This window comes from Trachurus trachurus, assembly GCF_905171665.1.
Source record: "Trachurus trachurus genome assembly, chromosome: 2".
NCBI classification, from domain to species: domain Eukaryota; kingdom Metazoa; phylum Chordata; class Actinopteri; order Carangiformes; family Carangidae; genus Trachurus; species Trachurus trachurus.
Window position 1 is genome coordinate 4,933,463 of NC_139914.1, and position 15,237 is coordinate 4,948,699.

The 15,237-nt window shown below is 41.5% G+C and overlaps 1 protein-coding gene across 1 annotated transcript; it reads right to left on the reverse strand.

The window, feature by feature from the left end:
- Positions 1 to 11,447: 11,447 nt before the first annotated feature.
- On the reverse strand, positions 11,448 to 13,751 carry LOC310997930 (L-threonine 3-dehydrogenase, mitochondrial-like; the record flags this gene model as incomplete). Its single annotated transcript, XM_083987774.1, has 9 exons — positions 11,448 to 11,587; positions 11,667 to 11,843; positions 12,323 to 12,415; positions 12,522 to 12,612; positions 12,719 to 12,891; positions 12,999 to 13,148; positions 13,271 to 13,341; positions 13,429 to 13,471; positions 13,565 to 13,751. 9 exons carry the CDS (start codon positions 13,749 to 13,751, stop codon positions 11,448 to 11,450), a joined length of 1,125 nt encoding a protein of 374 aa, XP_083843900.1.
- Between the last annotated feature and the right edge of the window lie 1,486 nt (positions 13,752 to 15,237).

A 15,237-nucleotide genomic window follows, 5' to 3' on the forward strand; every position in this document is an offset into this window, starting at 1 on the left:
TTCAAGATAAATTAATTGTTATCTGACAAACATTTTAAGCTGTCACTGTTGTTGACCAAAAAAGGAGAATAACTTTTCCCTTATTCTGTGCCAGTGATTTGTATATGGTACATTAAAATACACAACCAAAGGACTGGCATCAACATTAAGATAATGTCAGATAGTGATATTAAATGTAACTGCAATATATATATATGTTAAAGCTTCCTACACCCTGCTATATTTAGTGGTGTGGCCTAGCACACATCTAGAAATCCTATTTGGCACAGACGTAGAAAGTTTCTGCTTCTTAACAAGCAGCATAAACCTGCTTGCATAATGTACAGGATGTGATTCACACAATCTCACTTTGTTTTGTAACCTCATATTTAATTATTCCATGTTTAAAACACTAATTAAAACTAATTGCTTTTGATGGGTTCTTCTGATCTGTAGAAATAGCAATAAAAACAGGTGCAGTCTGAATCAGTAAAGTTGGTTTGTGTCTTACATTCAATAAAATGTAATTAATGGTGATCATGGCTATAAACTGTGATGACTTTCAATAAAAGGTGAATGTTCAGCAGGCTTAGCAGGATGTTAAGTCCCAAGAGGCCAGACCTGAGGCTAAATCACAGGTCTTGGCTGCAGGGACTCCTAACGTGACGCTTTGCTTCGTAATCCCTCTTCAGCTTTGCCTAAACAACCCATACACCCTCTTTTTCTTTTCTGTTAGTGAATGCAACACTTAAATATGATATTTAACTGCATGTTAATTAGTGCAGCTGACTGCATGTTAAGTAGATTATTTTCAAATGAGCCATGGCAGTAAATCATTGGTTTCCAAGGTGAAACTGACGTGATAATAAATTTGAGGCAGGAGAGAAGAGCTTGCTGGAGAGCACGTTTCAAGAGAAGCTGTCATTTCAAGTCATTGTTTTTTAAAGGTCCAGTGAAGCAGTGATGAAGGGAGGCAGATAATTACGGTGGGACTAAAAACGCTCTGTGCTTTAACGCTCAGGATTTATTTAGGACTCGTACAGCTCTGAGCTGCAGACAGAGATGCACAGGCTAAGAGCTCAGCCTCAGCTATTTTTGCTGCACACGACCAAATAGGCAACTTAATCCAACACTGTTTGAGGTTAATAGTTTGCATACACCTAAACATATACACACACATATAGCTGGACTGCAACTTACATGAATATTTATGTTTTAATAACCAATTCAGTATCGGGACACATTTTCCAAGACACCATTTTAATGAATTTGAATGAATTGCCTGCCCTCATATCAATATATCAGTGTGCATATATGACAAATAAGGCAGTGAATAATTGCTTTGCTTCATCATAGTGTATAAACAGCAATAACAACAGAGCATTTAAAGGCAGCTTCATCTTGCATCAACACTTTGTGCATAAACGCAACAAGTTGAGTGGCATAGAATGAAATATATAACAAACAGGTAACAAAAGACACTTAACTTGTACTATACAACTATGAATTTAAGACACTTTTAATCATTGTGTAACTACTTAAGAACAGTTTTACTGCCAGTAACCATTTTAGCCAGCCAAGTAACCAGCTACAATCTATTTACTCACATATTCAGGAAACATGGTCCAAAGAGATGTGGAAAAACAGGAGAGGATCTGTCTCTGTCCGTGCAGGGTCCTACCAGACCAGGACTTAGCGCTTACTGAGTGAGTTTGTGTATGTGTGTATGTATGTGATGGTGGTAGTGGCTATCTTCTACGCAGCCTGAGTCATACACTAAGATGCAGAGTCCCCGGTTTCACAGCTCTCTGGGTAAAATGGCAGTTGGTAATCGGGTGCATGGAGGAGGGAGGGGGCGGATGGAGACAGGAGAAATGAGGAGAAGAGAGGAGGGGAGAAGGCTAAGCATAGAACGAAAAGCCTGCTTAAGAACCTGTGTGTGTGTGTGTGTGTGTGTGTGTGTGTGGGGAGAGAAGGTGGGGGTTGCTATGGTGAGGCCAAGACGGTGGTGAAACAAATGATGTTCTTATACACACTGAACCTGACCTGGAGGAGGAGAGCAAGGCTAGGATGTGTTTATGATGAGTTATGAGGCAAATTTTTGATAAGTGAGAGCATGAAATCAGTTTTTTCTTAATAGCAGACAAGCTGCTACAGTTACAGTGACCCCCTCCCCCTCAAAGAAAACCCCACATCCACTGCAACTGGTGTCTGTTGGTGTATTCAGCACGATGCAAAGTTTTTATTGTGAAATCACAGACTCTCAGGCTTTCAGGACGTATTGCTCCCCATTTGTTCGCCTGCCTCAGACACGCACACAGCTCTATAGTTGAAGAGGATTGTAATTACAGTCAATCTGTCTGACAGCAGGGTGCCTCCTGTGTGGAAAAAAACACACACACCAACTGGCTTCTGTGGAAGTGTGTCATGAGTCATGACGAACCCAATTACTATTACTAAAATTGTTGTTGTTATTGGAAGTGACGGAAAATCAACAGAAAAACAAATCCTCGACAATCGGCCATCGAAAATCAGGTAAAACACTGTTATTACGTGAAAAAAAACTATTTATACACCATGACTGATCCTGATATATTACCTTACAGTAAATGATAAGGATGTAATGGCGGATAAAAGTGTAATAGTAGTTTTATAGAGTTTGTGTTGTGGATAAATGGGGTACAAAGTGAAGGGAAGGCAACTGTTTGTAACAGTGTGACTTTAAAATCCTATCTGCTGATCCATTAATACCAAAACTGGCCTGAGCTTAATAGTGGCATCACCTGTGAGGCATCTGTCACACACATGAGACAGACAGAGAGAGAGAGAGAGACGCCCAGTGGCTACAGTGTGTATTGCAGCTTCCTCACGTTCAGGTAGGCTATTTCACATAAGTGGCAATACTGTGATGGAATTAACTCCATTATTCAACATCACGGGTCAACTATTAACCAAAAAGCAAAGTCTTGAGTGCCACAATGCTGGAAGAATAACAGAATAATCCCATGACACTGGGATATATTGTAATGCTTCTTATTGTTCTTAATGTTATTATTTAAACAGCATTTCATTTATGCAGCTACAGATAAATAGCAAGCTCGCCAAATATCTTAATATATTTAATTAATAATAATTAATTACTACTGTTATTGTTGTTGTCATTACTTACATATCATTATTACCGATAATATTAATCTAATAATAATTCATTGAGCCAGCCACTGCCTTTGGGTGAGACGTAAAGTTGTATAATAATAATAAAACAACCCCCCGTTTATTCTCGTGCGTCCACTGTGCCGAGCTCCATTCATCCAAGGGTATGAACGCATACAGTATCAAGCAAAACAAGTGGATATGGATAATAAACCTGTGATCATCACGTTTTCATTCGGTTTGGACATTTAATTCTATGTAGCCTACAGTATTTGTCAAAAAAACAAAACAAAAAACAAAACGGTAGATTACATTAATACGCATATAGTTAATTTAATCTACGTGGGTGCGCGCACGTGCACGCATAGATGGTGCACGTGCGCCCGCAGAATCTTTTTAGAACTCGACGTGTGACGTCAATGTACTTTAGAGGCATAAATTCAGTTGTCATGTAGATGTTAGGATGACGTGTTTGGGTCATTTAATGTGCGGTGACGTCATAATCGGGCCACGTCACTCGCATATGATTGGCTGATTTGTTTTTGCCTTTCATGTTAGTGATGTCAGATAGATTGTACTTTGAAGTCTGAGGGCTGAACTCTTCTTTTCACTCTACCTCAGTGAAAGAGACACACGCACTCCCTCTGTGCAGGACTTCGTCGAAGAAAATTTGCAGAAAGTTTCAAAAAAAGCAAAAGCGTTTGCTGCAGCTTTTTGTGAAAGAAGAATGGATTGCCCAAGATCACCAATGGAAGACGCCGTTGAAGTCGCTCCGCAGGATCTTGTTCCAGTTGTGAGCAAATATCTCAAAAAATTCACCTCAGTGCAGTGGAATCTGTTGGCTGCAGGAATGGAAGATGCAGACACAACAGCTACCATCGCTAACTTATGCGCAGAAATTGTGCAGTTAGTGGTCACAATGGTTCTCAAAATTGTGAGACCAATAATTGAGAAAGGATTCCAACAACAAATGTCTCCAGATGATATAAAAAAATCGCTGGAGGGCATTAGCACAAATTTGGGAGACTCTCTTTCGGCCAGCTTCGCTCTTGCTCTCGATGTTCCACAGGACAAATGTGAGAGCGCTGCAGAGCTAAGTGAACTAATCGAAAGAGAAGTTTCTCATAAAATCAGCTCCATCGCATCAGAAGCCCTCAGCTGCCCTGACTGGCCTTTGCAGCCCGCTGTCTTTGTCAGTGGTTCCAACGTCAAGTTTCTTCACCAAATGGTGTTTCAAGCTACCAAATGTCTGAAAACGTGTTTGGATAAGCTGAAATTCCAGTGCTTTGGAGCATGTTGGCACCCAGCACTTTCAGATGAGGCTTCCCCATGCAAAAGCCATAGCAGAAGCAGAAGCAGAAGTAAAAGCAAAAGCAAAAGCACAAGTAAAAGCCCTGAGAAATCACCAGAGATGATGGAAATATCTGTACCAGAAAGGGTGGAAACACCTTCGAGTGTAAAATCCAGGATCGATATGTGGACGACCTCCAGCGCTGTGACTGACATTCTTGTCAAATATACAAATGAGACATCAGCAGACAGTAGCGAGTACGGTGGCAATTATACTCATGAAGATTATAAAGCTGTGGAGGCAAAGGTTGTAGCGTATAATATTGTCAAAGCTATCAGAGAAGACCTGCATTATGAGAACTTTGACAACATTGGTTGCTGTGAAAAAAGCAAGTCACCACAACCTCATTTTGACATGAGGCCAATTGTGGACATGGTGAAAGACTTTTTTGCCAAACCTAAGTGTTTCACCGTCAATGTCGACCCACAGTATCAGAAAACAGACTTTGTCACATTTGCCAAAAACCAATATAGAAAAATGATGACAGAGCTGAAGACCCAAGCAAAGAGACCACACTCACAGTATCTGGTAAGGCTTAGACGGAAAGCAAGAAAGTCACCAGAGCTGGTGGTCACTGAAGGTGACTACATTATTCCAGGAGAGGTTCCAGAGTCCCCTAGTTCGACTCCCAGACCATTTAGCCGGACATCAGTATTTAGCCGGACAAAGACTGGAGTTCATTTTGAGGCCATCAAACCTCAAATTGAAGAATTGTATGACAAGCTCAAGTTAGGGAATTTTGGAGCACATGCCAGCACATCACAGGAAAACATCATGTTGAATGACAACATCAAGGAACTTATTAAGGAACTGATTGGGAAAATTTACGACAACCTCATGGAAGACGACTTCTATCAATTTCCTGTGGTTTCAGTGGATGCACATCTTACCAACTCTGTCATCCCTGGAGTCACCAAGAGGGAAGATGGTGCAACAAGGCTTTCTCCTGAAGTCCGCTATGCTATGGCAGAGGACATGGTGGGAAAGCTCCTGCAGAATTTGATACTCTGCGCCGACAAAGAAAAAACAACCCAGAAAGAGCAAATGTACCGCACACTGACTGAGATCCGAGAATTAATTGACAACGCGATGAGCTCATCTGGAGAAGATGGAATGACTCCAACACCAGAGCCCCCTGAAACCTGTGATGTACCGACTACTTGGTCACCAACTATAAGATCAACTACACAATTATCGACTATAAGATTACCGGCTACACAATCACCGGCTACACGGTCATCAACTACGCGATCACTGGCTACAGAATCACCGGTTACACGATCACCGGCTACACGATCACCGGCTACACAATCACCGGCTACACGATCACCGGCGACAGAACCACCGACTGCAGCAATTTCTCCTGGTTTCCCTTTCACACCTGGTTGTTCTATTGGGAAGGTTGCTGCTACCTTGAATGCCCGTTATCATTGTCATTTTCCAAGTTGGTACTCAGAACCAGCTGTAAGAACAACACCAGTGTTTAAGCCCAGTCGTCAAGTCTTTCAGTCCGCTCCAGTGCGAATCTCAAAGGAGACTGATAGAAGACAGTCGCGGTTAGCTGACATGGTCTCTCCTAGATCACAGGACATGACCAACCAAGACAGGACTGCACTCCCCACCACAGGGTCAAACTTTCTTCAACGACTATTACCTAACTGTTTCCGCTCAGAGGGCATGACCCCCCAAACCATAGCCTTACTCTACTTGAGGCTCATCAGACACATCCAAGCTAGAACTGAAGATTCTTCTCAGATAGAAGACATCAACACCATCATCCAGCAGCTGTCTGACATGCTCCGTGACTCCTCTTCCAAAGAAACCAAGAAAAACCTGAAAAGACTCAACAATGAAGTGCTCAGAGACCTCTGTAGGGAGTTTGGCTCTGTAGACCAAGTACTTGAGTCTTTATTGACATCAGGTGACACATCATTTGATGATGCTCTTGTCAGGTTTCTAAAATTCCGCCTGGATACCCTCCTTAACACACCGAAGAGGTCCAAACTCTCCAGGTTTTTCAATGCTCTTGCTAGGGCTTTTTAGATCAAAGATATGTTAGTCCTGCCTTCAATCAATTTGAGTAAGTGATTAATAATAATTAATCTTATGTACGGTTTTCTCCGGGTGCTCCGGTTTTTCCGACCAATTTTCAATTAAAACAAAAAAAAAGACATTCTCAGTGTCTCAGCCCACCGACTGACATCCGAATGAACTGGAATACTCTCCATTACCATCGTCAATTCACCATTTTATGTAAGGTTTTCTCCGGGTGCTCCGGTTTTTCCTACCAATTTTCAATTTTTAAAAAAAGACCGCTAAACATCCTCAGTGTCTCAGCCCACCCGTAAAGGCTGGCCAATCAGAAATTGATCTAGTGCAGTGACTGACATCCGAATTAAAACAGAAGTAAGCGATCCGGTCGTTTCGGCTAATGCTGCGTTCCAGGCAGGCTTTTGAAACCGTAAATTACAGCTTCAAGTCACAACTTACGACTTTGTAGCGTTCCAGGCAACCCACTCGTGTTTTTCCGACCTGTTTTACCGGTGAAAGTCACTATAACGGCCACTCGTAACTTCTGACCCGTGAACTCGTACCAGATCGAACTGGTACGACTTCACAGGTCGGAAAAACACGAGTTACGGGCTGCCTTGAACGCACCATAACAGTCCTCGTCCCTACGTCACCACATTCACGGCGTCCCTTGGCTGCACACACAGCCCTGCATGCCGTTCTCTCTCCTCATTGGATAAAAACTGTAGGATACGATAAATGTTTTCTCCTCGGCTCAGAGCAGAGCAGAGTGACTGACAGACCCGTGTTTCGGTCCAAACACTCTATGTAAGTGATTGCTGTCGGAAGATTTAAGACTTATATTAACACAAATATATCACTTACTTCTGCTTTAACTAAAATACTCTCCATTACCATCTACAATTAACCATCTTCTGTAAGGTTTTCTCCGGGTCCTCCGGTTTTACCTACCACTTTTCAATCAATAATAATAAAAAAAACAACAACATAAAAATTTGATTGGTTTCTTTTTGCTCTCAAGTTCACAAAGATATGAAAATGTGCTAAAGGTTTGTTATGAGTAAAAATGATGCATGCGTGAGTGCATGGTGAATTCACATAATTACAAAAAGATGTATTATTAGCTTCTGCTGAAACCTAAGAATAAAACACAAAAAGAAACAAAGGTGCAGCAGGTACCTATAGGCCAAGTCTGAACCAGCCATAGAAAAAAGAAGATTGACAATTAATTGATTTGTGCATTGACTAACTGGGCCATATTTGAATGTATTTAGCATTATCAGGTTGCCCCTTTTAGCTGAAATAATTAATCAATAAGATTAATAGCAAATTAATAGCAAGACCATAACCATATTTGCTAGAAAAATCATTTGAATAAGATTTTAAATGGAAATGGTTGTAAAACATGCATTTTAACTCAAGGTTAATTCAACAGCTTCATTGATATGAAACTTTCAAATTCAAAGAGAGCAGTGCCTCTTGGAAAATAATGCAAATTTAACTAAAGGTGCTTGAAAAAAAAAAAAATCTCAACAAAAATATCTACAATCTGCAATAGCCTACTGTCCGTTTGTACTCCTGAGAAAACCAAGGACAATTTACACAGCGATTTATTACACTGTATGGTTTCATGTCCTTGAATTGACAGATCTTGTTTTGATGAGCAAAGTGTTGTGTAATTCAGAGTTGTGTAACTGATATTTCACCAATTTGTATCTGCTTCACAACTTTAATGAGAGACAGGATAAGAGTAGGTGGGCCTTCAGAGAATTCAGGGAAGACAGGAAGTCAGGGTTGAGTAGTTCCTGTGTTGACAAGCATCAAAATGAAGCTCGGGCAGATACTGTCGCTGCTAATAGGTTATTCCTTATGGATAAATCAAGGGATACAACTCCTCTGCATTGTACTGTATCTGTAGAAACGACACAACTGTCTGCAGACACATCAGCCTTATAGCTCCCTCAATGTCTTAGAGCTTCTCCTTAAAAGGAAATAAAACTAAGTGAAGTTATGCCAGTGCTGAGGCTTAGACGGTTCGGACAACTGGGCATAGGAAGATGAAAGCAAAGCAGAGATTATATGATATGTGGCCTACTTCTGGAGGTCCACTCACTCTTTATGCCTGCTCAATCCCTCCTGCTCTCATTCCCTTATCCCATCAGCAGAGTGTGTGTGACTCACCTCATCCTAACAACTGGATCACACACAAATAGATATAGCTATAATAAACAATAGTATACACATCTCTTCTTACAAAACACACCTGCACACAACAATGATGCAGTAAAAATGACAGGATACATCTTTGTATGTTAAGCAACAAGTGTCAAAGGCAGAAGGAGAAGGTTCATCTCACCAATATGGATGCATACCGATAGGAATGATCGATCAAAAGGTCCAGTAGGAAAAATGAATAATAAAAAAAACAAAACAATAATAATAATTTGAAAGCAAGATATTAAAGTCTGTTGAACATGGCTCGACGTGTGAACCGTCCGTCTTCTACGTCGGCCAGAGTTGTGCCGCACGTCCAGTCTCCACCTGAGACAGCGGGCTTGGTCAGATATGCGTCAAGATTGACATCACAGACCGGAAGTACGCTCATTCGGACTTTCACAATAATTTGTCTACGGAAAAACAGTGGAAATATTTTGTTAAACCAAACAACACCTGCAAATCCAGGCAGATGTGTTTCCAATCAGCCAGAAATAATATAAATATGTATGAAGTCAAACATAAGTTAATAATAATGTGATGACACTGTCTTAATATCATCCAGCACATCAACTTGCTTTGTATTCAAAATTAGGCCTACGCATTACAATGTTACATTGAAAAACATTTCATACACCCTCATTAGTTGGTCTTTTATTATTATTATTATTATTATTATTATTATTATTATTATTATTATTATTATTATTATTATTATTATTATTATTATTAATCGTTATCAGTTCATGATGAGATGAAACTCATAAAAGAAGTTCAAAAGAAGTTTAAAAAAAGAGTCACTCGAAAATTAAGGTGCGCAACATTTTATTTTTTAAATGACAGACCGGAAATTGCATTTATAATTTCGGCTAACTTGACGAAACTCAAATCCTTTATTTTCACATTAAAACCACCTCTCTGTTGTGTTCTGCTTTATTTCCTGCAAAAAGCAGAGGAGGAAGAGAGGCAGAGAAGATAGAGGAGAGGAGGGAAAAAAAGAAGAGGAGTGGGAGGAGGGGGATTCATTGTTAAAGAGGATTAGACCTGACTGAGCCATCTGTGGCCCCAGACTGATAAGCTTAGTTATAAGACAAATATGTTACCAGTCTCACAAACTTACAGGCTACTCAAAGACTAATTAGTTTTCCCAGAAGGGTCGCCTGTAAAATCACAAGTTTTATTATTATTTCTGAACGTTTTTATCAACAAATAGTTAATAACACAGATATACAACACTAGTTATTATTTTTGTTCCTGCTGTTTAGTGATATCACCAGAAAAGTCTAACTACAGGTAAACTGTCGCACAACAGAGATTCCTCCATCTCCCACACGTCGTGCGACGTAAGCTACGTGACGTCATTGCGCAAACTGCAGCGTCCTCCTCCCATGGCAACCAAGAATCAAAAAGCACGGATCCTCCTGAGCTGTTCGTGTTCTGTGATCAACGCCTTTGCTTTGACTTTTCAAAACAAAGATTCAATAAACCTCCTCTCAGGTTTTATTGTCCTCTGTCCTTCAGGTTCCTACACAACTCCTGTCCTCATTGATGCTCTGTCTGACTGTTAAAGGGATATTTGCAACTGGAAAAATAGGTGAACGCCTAGAAATGTGTTTGCACAAGCAGAAAAGTCAAAATATTTCCCTCCTTGACTCAGATTGTGCCTGCTGCTCTCTGCAGGGTGTTCTCCAGCCACTGGGAGGCGCCACAATCCTGCTCCTTCCACTGGACTGAATCAAACAGAAGCGCTCAGACAGACCAACAAAGGACAGCTGTAAATTTTAAAACTAAAACAGTCACATAATTCTAAATTTGTGTAATATAATTGTTACTGTTTTCTATTTAATGTGCATATTTGTAAAGAGACACACAGGGAGTAGTCAGTAGTCAGTCAGTTTCACACAAGGGTTTATTAGAAAAAAATCTTCTAACCCTGAGATCCCTTTGAGATGCAAAGAATAACATCATAAATAATATTTAAAAAAACAACAGTAGAGTTCAGCCTCTCGACCGAAGGCTGATGCATTCATTGGGTCAACATTCATAAATATACTGTATATAGCATCGGGGGGCACAGCTCCAGCTCCTGAACTCAACGCAAAAATATTTAAATATAAATTAAATAAGAAAAACATCAACAGCGCCTAGTGCAAAGGGTTTAAAGGTCAAGGTTTTCAGTTTCTATAACAACAGTACAGGCAAAGCCTGTCAGTGTTTATAGTTACAGTACATACTGGTGACCAGTTGGAGTGCAGCTCTTATTAAGACCAACTGGTTTTTCAGGGCGGCAGAGGAGCACCCTAAGACGAGCGTTTAGCTGCTACATCAGGCTGGAACAACAATCTGCAGTACTTACACATAAATATAAACATACATTACATCGAGAACTAAAACCTGACTCTATTAAAAGCTCAGGGACGTAGTGACTGTATCCAACGTTTAGTTTTCAGCTGGATGGATGGAACAGAAAAGGAAAGAGGAGAAAAGGAAGGATTGGATGAACAGATAAGGATGAAAAATATGTTAATTATTGGTTTAGACGATTTTTATATTGATATTTATATCTTTATATCTATCATCTGAATTATCTCATTCATCATCCACATTTCTGAATTTCTTTAGGATCTAAGGTTTTCAGTTCAGACTGATTTTTTTTTTAACATGCCTCATTTTAAATAAAGCTTTGCATGGAATTGCTGCAAAAATGCTACATAAAGGCTCAGTTGGCTTGTGCCACTTGGTTGCTCGTGGCGATGTGAGTGACCATGGTCTGCACCAGCTCTGGGAGGTCGTACTCGTGCTTCCAGCCCCAGTCCCGCCTCGCCGCGCTGTCCTCCAACGCCATTGGCCAGCCGTCCGCTGAAAAGAGACAGGATGAGGAACTGAATTCTCCCTTCACAATAACTCAACCACTGTGAAGCTCATACAGCAGCGTTACCTATAGCCTGTCGGACCGGATCCACATCGTACGTGACCTTGAGGTCAGGCAGGACTTTCTGGATCTCCTGGGTGAGCTCGTGTGGTGTGAAGCTCAGGGCGCTGATGTTGTAAGTGCGGTGGAGCAGGGAGTTGGCCGGAGCTTCTAGGAACTCTAGAGTCGCCCTGAGACAGTCATCTGGACGAGTGCAGGAGTGTAAAAAGGAAAAAAGACGAGGCGTTTAAGGGATAGTTCAACACTTTGGCAAATTGGCCCATTGCCATAATCCCTATAGTTTTAGGAGTAGGTTCGTTACCTTTAATTGTCGGTGCAAACTGTTTTTAGAACGGCGGAGCAGAGCCACGAGCTGTTGTTATTTTCGAGGCAAATGCACAGACTGCTTTCCAAAAAACTGTCCCCGACGGGAACACACATCAGCGGTTTTGCATGAATTTACCTCGAAAACAACTCAGTCTCGTAACATTCTGTTATTGTCTCATAGCAGGTCACAACTTGTCCACCAGACCGTTTTGGAGTTGTTGGATTGTGTATTTGATGAGTTTGATGAGGGAAACCAAGAAATCTAAAAATAGCTTGCACCAACAATTAAAGGTAACAAGCCTTCTGCTATGACTATAGGGATTATGGCAATGGGGAAATTACAAAATCAAGCCTACCTATGTACATCATTGGAAGCCGTGTGTCATCACGCAGGTTACACCCGAAATGACCAGTTTTCATAGCTGCGTGGAAGATCTGCACTGCGTAGTCTGGAAAATGGAGGAGATTATGACGGTGACAGGCAGTATTATACAGTATATGCATGTACAGTTGAACCTATGGAGGCATCAACCCCCGTCCTAAACTGCTGCTTACCCGTGGTTCCTCCTCCTGGCTGGGAGTCGGCTGAGATGATTCCTGGATACCTGAGGCAGCGGAAATCCAGACCGTACCTGTGGTGGTAGTACTGATAAAGAAAAAGGAGGAGGAGGAGGAGGAGGAGGGAAAAGCTCAGAAACACTTAGAACAACAATCTGTACATGATGTGTGTGTGTGAATGTTATGTGTCTCACCTCACCCATCAGCTCTGCGTGGACCTTGGACACACCGTAGATGGTACGGGGTCTCTGCACACACAGCTCAGGGGTGGGGTCCCTGGGCGAGGACGGACCGAAGGCACCGATGGTGCTGGGGACAAACACACGCAGACCATGTTCGGTTGCAATGTCTAATATGTTATGGAGACCTACAAAGAGAGAGAGGCTGTGCATAAGTGTTCTAGCTTAAGATGGCTCTAAATGCTCGGTATGCTCGGTACAGGAATGTGTGTGTACTTCTTGTGTGTGAATGTACCTGTGATGTTGACCTCTTTGGCCAGAGTGACGTTGCTCTCTCCCACCGCAGACAGCACTGCTGAGTAGTGAACCAGCCAGCTGATGTTGTTGTTCACCACGATCTCCCTCAGGTTCTTATAATCCAGGATGTCGGAGAAGATGAACGGACCTGAGAAGGACAGGAGACTTTGAACACCGTCTACCCACTCATCTGTAGATTTTATGAATGTTGTAAATTGACTCGAAGGTTTTGGCTCCAGGCTCTAAGAGGCCACACGAGTGGGCACACACCGTTATGGTAGACATGGTTGGGAGGTTTCCGAATGTCAGACAGGATCACGTTGTCTTTTCCAAAGCGTCTCCTGAGGGTAAAACATGAATAAGATCAGGTCTACTTTCATATTAACTACTCGTGTTGGATAGAGCTAAACAACACAACAGGGTCTTACCTCAGTAACTTGGCAAGTCCCACCCCCAGCTGTCCAAGTCCTCCTACAAAGATAAATACAGATGGAAACTTTGAGATAAAGGGACATTTGGCTTGACTGTGTAAGAGGAAACTCTCACACTCAGAGGAAAACCAACCTGTGATGAGGACTTTGGGGCAGTCGGTATCAGCGCAGGATGAAATCTGGCTTCTTTCGGGGGTGCAAAACTGTTGTGAAGATGAGCTGATACCACGTGCCGCTGTGATCAACCCCTCCACTCTGCACCGGGGCCTGCTCCTCCCAGCATGCTTCACTGCACCTCTCAGCAACTGCACCACCAGCATCGTGACGCCTCCTTGAACGAATGCACGTACAGTAAAGGTTCACTTGCAGGAAGTACATCTGCATTTGCTACCGTGGTGAACAGCATGAGTTATACCTGCTAATTCTGCTGCTTTATCTTGGTCTCTAATCAGCCTCATTAATTAGTCTAAAAGCAAAACTCTAATGGCACATGCTGTGTTTTTATTAACACTATGTGTGAATGAAGTCTGACTTAACCCCCCCCCCACCCATCTGAGATTAGCTTCTTACAGTCTGTAGCTGACATGGCCTATATATAGACTTCATCTATACTCCAGACCACTCTTAAGCTCATGGTGACAGTGAGATTAATGGGGCCAAGAGCCTTGATGATAATAATGCAATCTAGCAGTCTGGCTATAAGCATTACATCTGTCTGTTACAGTCCCCTGTCATAGTCTTCCATTAAAGGAATAACAAAGTTATAGTTTCTGGTGTGATTGTGCCCTATGAACAGCTGAACAGTAACCTTAAGGACAAATAGACTGTAATAACATTGGGTCGTGCAATCCTTATGCTTTTTTATGTTTTAAGACCATTTTTCTTATCTTTTTCTTCTCTATCTTGTCTTGTGTCATACATGCACCATGTTGGGGTAGCAAAGAAATTATTTCAATGACAATAAAGGCAATCTATTTAATCCATCTATCTATTACTAATCAATAAAATCCTGACTAAAATCACAATACAACCCATTAAATACAACGTGTTTAGTCTTGTTTTACCTATGATTAAGTGACAGAAATCTCAGAGTTATTTTAGTGCGTGCTTCCCAACAGAGGCTAACTATCTCGTGATGACCATCCAGGGTGCAAAGCTAAAATTACCGGTTATTATTAGGTAACAATGTGGGAGCAGACCGACAAACATCATCTCTCCTCCTGCTGCTGAATGGTAACGTTAGCCTAGCTGGTCAACCGTCTCACTGAAGCTTATAACTTAGCCAAGCCGGCTATAAAAATAAATACATAAACAAAACGCCTGATAAACCACCTCAATAAAACGCATAGTAAATGAATATGTGTTCCTTACTTTAGACTGATTCGTAAAAATAAAAAAAGACGACAAGAAACTCCTCTCCACAGCCAACGTTTGTGATGATAACCACAGTGATGAGACATGAAAGTGGAGTCGCGTGGCTGCGGGGGATTCGAAGCGCTGTGATTGGCTTAAAGCTCCGTCCCAGGAGGCATGGCAACGAGCCTGCCCAAATAAAAGACCCACTTCCTGTCATTCCTGTCAAAGTAAAATTCGTACTTTTCCTAGTTTACGGTTTGGTTTCTAAACGAGTGGGGGAGAAATTGTGAACAAATGGACTTCCTGTTGTACTGTTACTCCTATTGCTACTCGATAAATACATTATATATGCATTCACAATCTTTTTTAGGCCTATTTAAAAAAAAATCAAGGCGAAGCTTGATGTTTTCCCTCTTGTATTAGTATTTCCGTTAATTTGCGAAACAGCGC